General features: G+C 46.9%; 1 protein-coding gene across 1 annotated transcript in view; it reads left to right on the top strand.

Annotated features, from left to right (window-relative positions):
* Nucleotides 1-778: 778 nt before the first annotated feature.
* LOC112110564 (olfactory receptor 10S1-like) overlaps nucleotides 779-6,710 on the top strand; it is a 7,425-nt gene continuing 1,493 nt past the window's right edge. Inside the window, exon 1 of the mRNA XM_024205623.2 lies at nucleotides 779-1,690. Coding sequence (XP_024061391.2) covers nucleotides 779-1,690 — 912 coding nt within the window. The remainder of the gene's footprint in view (nucleotides 1,691-6,710) is intronic.

The raw sequence follows: 6,710 nt of genomic DNA, 5'->3' as shown, positions 1-6,710 counted from the left end.
CGGCGGCAATTCGGCTGGAGGTCCTTCACTCCCAGGCGGAGTGAGGGACCGTCTGCCGAATTGCCACCGAATACCTGGAACTGCTGCCCCTGTCCGGAACGGCCGCCCCAAGCACCTGCTTGAGAAGCTGGTGCCTGGAGCCGGCCCTGGATAGTTAGAGGGGGTGGATGGGGATAGATAGATAGATAGATAGATAGGGTGGATGGGGACAGATAGTTAGAGGGGGTGGATGGGGATAGATAGATAGAGGGGGTGGATGGGGATAGATAGATAGATAGGGTGGATGGGGATAGATAGTTAGAGGGGGTGGATGGGGATAGATAGATAGATAGGGTGGATGGGGATAGATAGTTAGAGGGGGTGGATGGGGATAGATAGATAATCTAACTATAGTGTTTGGTCAGAAGGGGACAGACTGGTAATCAAACTATCTGTCTACACTAGCAGGACATTGTTCACAATTGATGTGAGAGGAGGCAAGGTGAGAGGAAGGATGGTCCAGCGGTTAAGTCATTAGCTGTGGATTTGAGAAACCTGAGTTCAACTCTCCTGCTCTGACGCAGGGTTCCTGTTTGTCTATGAGCTTTTCTGTGCCTCCAATCACTGGCTGTAAAAACGGGGAAGCTAATTCCCTCCCTCGGAGGGGTGTTGTGAGGATAAATACATTTAAAAATCTGAGGTGCTGAGATGCAACACTCATGGGGTCTAGATAGATACCAGAGGGGATGCATAATTCACTCTGTTCTAGCTGTTGTTGCTCCGCATAGGGGCGGAGCAGATGGAGCCAGGAAACCAAACGCCGGTGACAGAATTCATCCTGGAGGGACTCCCGAACACCAGGGAGCTTCCCTCTCTCTTCTTCCTCCTCTTCCTCCTCCTCTACTTGCTCACCCTGCTGGGCAACGCCCTCACCCTGCTGACTGTGCTCTGCGATCCCCGACTCCACACCCTGCCCATGTACTGCTTCCTCGGCCACCTCTCCTTCCTCGACGCCTGCCTCTCCTCCGTCACCGTGCCCAAGATCCTGGCTGGCTTGGCGGGGCCCGGCGGCAGGACCATCTCCTTCGGCGGCTGTGTGGTGCAGCTCTACGCCTTCCATTTCCTGGCCAGCACCGAGTGCTTCCTCTACACGGTGATGGCCTACGACCGCTTCCTGGCCGTCTGCCACCCTCTGCGCTACACCGTGGTCATGAGCAGAAGGGCCTGCGTGGGGCTGGCAGCCGGCACCTGGCTCACCGGCTCGCTCCATGCCACGATCCACACCACCCTGACCTTCCGCCTGCCCTACTGTGGCCCCAACCGGGTGGAATACTTCGCCTGCGACATCCCCGCCATGCTGAAGCTGGCCTGCGCCGACACGGCCGCCAACCGAGCCGTCATTCTGGCCAACATCGGGACGGTGGCAGCTGGCTGCTTCCTGCTGATCAGCGTTTCCTACGCCTACATCGCGTCTGCCATCCTGAAGATCCGCACAGCCCAGGGGAGGCTGCGGGCCTTCTCCACCTGCAGCGCCCACCTCAGCCTGGTGTTGCTGTTCTATGCGCCACTGCTGTTTGTATACGTGCGCTCCTATTCGAGTCACGCATCCGACGGGGCAGTGGCCATGTTCTACACCATGTTCACCTCCCTTTTGAACCCTTTCATATACGCGCTGAGGAACAAGGAGATGAAAAAGGCCCTGAGGCGACTGGCTTATGGACAAGCGCTGTCCCAGAAGCTGAAACTTTCAAAGAATCCCGAGAGAGATAAACGCCGAATTTCATAGGGTGTCCGATTCCTTTAGCCACCTTTGAGAATTCCAGCTGAGTGTCTGTTTATCGGAGCGAGACAAGGTGGGCGAGCAAGGTAATATCTTCTCCTGGAGCAACATCTGCTGGTGCAGGGGACAACAAGCCTTTGACTTCTGAGTTTCACAGTCTCACAGAGCTGTTCCTCAGCTCTGAAGAAGGGAACCAGAGTGTCACAGCTAAATATCAGGAAGGGACGGATTGTTAAGCATAAGGGGTCACACAGGTAGGACACCACTTAAAATGCAATGTAGGGCAATTAACGTCTCTGCAGTTGTAGGACAAACCAGGGTTAGCAGGCAACAGAGTTTTACAAATTGTTGTCCTGAGCCATATAACCAGTGTCTCTAAGTCCCTGGTTTTTAGTGTCCAGCAGCATTATGAATTGGGGTTCCCAAGTTGTGCAGGTCTCCTTTGAGGATGAGGCCTGATAGATCAGACATGGAGCTAACAGGATTGTATGGCAAATCAAGGGTAAGGGTTGCACTGTGGAAGGAAGGTGCATTCCCTCGGAACAGGAGTGTACAGCATGAAAGGGGCAACACAAAATCCTACAGAGACTCCAAGGAGGAGCCTCAAGGGGTTGTGCTGCACTTTGGAAGCAGAAACCAACCCGGCACCAAGAAAGATCAGTGAATATAAGAAATGGAGCTTAACCATGATCACACTTATCCAAGTGTTCTGTTTATCTGCAGTGTAAAGTAAATGTGATTAGGAAGTAAAAACCTGTATGGAAGTGATTTGTAAATGGAAAAAGAATATTTGTATTAAAATGAAGCAATTATATAAAAGATTGAAATGCCCTAGATTGGAAACAAATCCAACTAATGGTTTGGAGTTAAATCTATTGAGAAAATGTTGTTTAATAATGTATAGTTTATGAATGTGCGAACTGTTATTGAATTCCACCTATCTGCAGTCACTAGGGTTTGGTTAAAAATGGTTAAAAAACACAACTGAAAGTACTTTATGGACAAAAAAGTAAACTTTTAAAATGCATAAGGCTGCCACAGTGAGACAGCAATGAAACTGGAGGGAGTGTGACATGGGAAACTGGTATGTCAGTCACTCTGAAACCAAGCTGACAGAGATGCTGTGGGAACATGCCCAAGCATTTCAACAGAAGCTAGCAGCAGACATACCATATCCATTACATGAGCAAGGGTTCTAACTGTATTTTGAAAGTCAACAAGGAAAGAATTTAGTAAGAGTTTTTAACTGTTTTCTATGTATGATGTTGTAAATGTGTTTTTAATGTATAAGTTAAAGTTAATTTCCTATCATGAAAGGTAAAAAGCAAAGCCAATGATGCTCAGTAAATGAGAAATATATGCTATGTAAAGTAAAAGAGGCCTTAAGTGGCATAGAACAAAGAAGCTCTGCCCTCTTTTATCACCCCAGAAAAGATAAAAATGTGGTAGAAGGGAGGTAATACTAACTGGCACAGGGTCAGAAAATTAACAAGGGTCCAATGCCATGAAGTTCAATGTGGAAAGCGCTACAGCTCCTACGGTTTGGAAGAAGTTTGCTTTCCCTCCCCCAATAGTGTTACAAGACAATGCAAGGTCTGCAAAGTCCCAGACTCGTGCATCTGTTTGTCCCTGGGGGATGGTTACAAGTGCAGGTGGAATGAGTTGCCGGCATGTGGGTTCACTTTAGGGGAACAGGCTCCAAATTGCACAGTGTGGTTGAGACACTGGGACGCTGGTAAGTAAAAACTGCCTATGCTGGTGATAATGAGTATTATGTGATGGCTGAAGAGAATCGTGTCTGGTATGGACCAGGGAATGTTATTCCAATTGGCCCAGGTTCTGTTCCACACCTCAATTTCCTGGGGTGATACATGGAAAGATTTTTATATTTTGTACCAGCTTTTCATACTGTCATTAAAATAAAAGCAAAGTTAAAATCACCAAAGGATGCTTTAAAAGCAAAGCAAGCCTATAAAGTGGAATTGCCCCCTAGTGGGCTGTCCCAGAGGAGGTGAACTTGCACTCTGTGGTTTGTACTTAAAGCTAATATTGATGGTGGTTCAAATAAGTACAACTTCTGTGGTCTTGAGTTTGTGTTGCTGGGTAAACTTGAAAAAGAGAGCCCAGAAAGGGAGGAAGATGATGCAGCTGAAACGACTACTAATATAAAAGAGAAAGACAGAAGCAGGGACATGTAGCTGAGGCCTGGCCAGACATGAGTAATTAACACATGGAGGCAGGTCTCATTTCTTGTAGGATAGAATTAGGGAGGTAAACAGATCATTAAACAGAATGTCTGTGCTAAATAAAATAAGTAAGTTTCTGAGCCAGCTAAGATAAGAGGGAGAACACCCAAGGACGCCCTTTTACTACAAACAAGATAACAGTGGACAAGATAAGTTAGGAATGTAGAGATGAGGTAAGGAGTTGGTTGAGTGTGGACAATGCTTGGACAGAGCATGCAGCAAAGTAACCAAACCAACCCCAAAACGTGTGTTGCAATGTATAGTACATGCAGTGTAATGTGTGTATATATATATATATAATGTATTTAAAGGAAGATGCTGGCTGTCTAACTTTGGATGTGTGGTATGTCACCCCCTACACTTGAGTCGGATCAACTCAATGTAGCTTTGCTGTATGCCAAATAAAGGGACCTGAGTGGTAAGATCTGCAGTAGAAGTGAGTTTTTGGATCACAAGAGCTGGATGAAGTGTCAAGCTCTTCTGGATCAGCTGAGTGGAAAAGGTCTTGGAGGGAATCCCAACAAGCAGAGTCACTGGGTTTATGGCTCATTACAACAATTGGGTGTAACATACTGTGGTGCTTTCCTTTGTGCTATGCCTGCAGAGGTGTTAAGTGACCATTTCACTTCAAGCCGTCTCCAGCCACGTGTGTGAACCCCTGATGAGAAAGTGTCTCATACAACATAAGAACCTGAAGAGAAGTGATAGACTGAGCATTTTAATTATTGCTGCAGCTGCCTGTGTTACCTTCCTTACGGTTTTATTCTCAGGGCCCAAGCATAATTTTTTCGGGCCCAGTACAAACATGTAACATACACGTACACATGTACATACACAGACCGCAATCCCTCACCCCATACATACAATCTCACGAGCACAACTCTCTCCTGTGTCTTGTAAACCTTCTGAACGGGGTGGTGCTAATTGTGATACTACTTGACTCCTTCACGCATTAGATGGGAGTCCCATGATGCATGTTCTGGCAGCTTTTCTTTGTCATCAATTGCCAGTGCCACAGACACAGTCTCTATATTGAAATCATTTTCATCTCATTTTGTTCATTTTGCTTCCCTAGTTAGGATGTTGCCTGACTGCAGAAAGGCCTTGTCTGATTTGAAAATCTGGAGGCTAGTTCCCTTTCTTTTATCTCCTTACATTTCTGGCTGCCTGATTTGTATTTAGAGCCACCACCAGACATGGCAGTATGGGGTGTGTGTAGGGTGACCAGGTAGCAACTGTGAAAAAACGGGACTGGGGTGGGGGGGGTAATAGGTGTCTATATAAGAATAAGTCCCAAAAAAAGGGACTGTCCCTTTAAAATCGGGACATCTGGTCACCCTCGGTGTGTGTGACTGTGAGTGAATTAGGCACTTACTCACAGATATTTTGGGCCTGTAAATCCTACCAGAAGAAGCAGCAGCTTCTGGCTCCCACTGTCTTATGGTGCTTTGCCCCCCCCCCCCCCCCCCCCCCCCAGCTGTCCCTCCCTCCTGCCTATGCACAAGGAACTGTGGGACTGGTAGTTCTTATCTTGATAGACCATGTCACACAGAGGAGCACAAGTCTCTGTTTCTCAGTCTCAAACTACATGTCCTAGTTTAACGGCACAAGCACGTTCTCTATTCTAGAGAAGGGCATGAGGCCCAGCAACTCACTGTTCAGAATGTGGCTTGAGGCTGCTTCTGATTAGCTCCAGCAAATCTCACAAGATCTGGACAACAGATACATAGATACAGGGAAATAAGTTTCTATAAATATCCTCAGGCATGGTCTACAATTTAGCCTCAATTTCCTCTTGGTAATGGGGATTGCAGCCTAGGCTGGGGCCCCCAGTGCCTCTGGGCCCTGGTAAAGTCTACCCTTCCCCCCCCCCCCGCCATGTGAGGGCCCTGTTTATTCTATTACTTATCACCGCAGTATCTGAGCAACTTCCGTATAAAATCAATAGCAATAATAAAAGTCCAGATCACTGAAATCAATGGGAGGATCTGGGCCCATGTCCTTTGTATTTAGCTGTGTGACACTCCAGACCTGGGAAACGCTCTGCTTAGCTCGAAAACTTGTCTCCTCCACCAACAGAAGTTGCCCCATGAAAAGTATTATCTTACCCACCTTTTCTCTCCCAGACCCTGGGACCCCCATGGCTACAACATTGCAAACAACATTGAATCTATTGATCAATCCATCCATCATGTTCTGTATAACTCAGATAAAGAGTGTTGAAGCCTAGTTATAATAATGACTGCAGCACATTTTCCCCTTGTGGAAACCTGTCATATATTTATGCCGAGTGTTAATAAAGACTGATCCTTTTTTTCAGTAGAAAGTCTGTGCAATACTTTAAACAGCACTTGCAGTTGTTGCCTGATCCTTTTAATGATAAATAATAATGGTACTGATTGCCAATCCTGAGGCCTTTTCATCCAAAGACTTCAGACAGCTTGAGAAATGTTAGCTAAATAATCCAGCTGTCAGATGCCTCATTGGTGGCTCTAGGGTAGCCACTTCTGGGGTGGGATACTGTGGCTGTTTTACAGTGCACTATAACAGTGCCTTACAGTAGAGGAAGAAGAGTCCTGTAGCCAGTTCAAACCAAAAATGTGAACTGAAGAAGGCAAAATGATACAAGCTAAGTCTGAGTTTCAGCTGGATACCAGGGCGCCCCCTACTGAACCTCCCACCCTGCTCCCTGCAGCACAGCGCCC

Source organism: Terrapene carolina, unplaced genomic scaffold (genome assembly GCF_002925995.2).
Source record: "Terrapene carolina triunguis isolate 2854851 unplaced genomic scaffold, T_m_triunguis-2.0 Scaffold868, whole genome shotgun sequence".
Lineage (NCBI taxonomy): Eukaryota > Metazoa > Chordata > Testudines > Emydidae > Terrapene > Terrapene triunguis.
The sequence above is the reverse complement of the archived record's forward strand: the minus strand, read 5'-3'. Positions and strand labels throughout refer to the sequence as shown.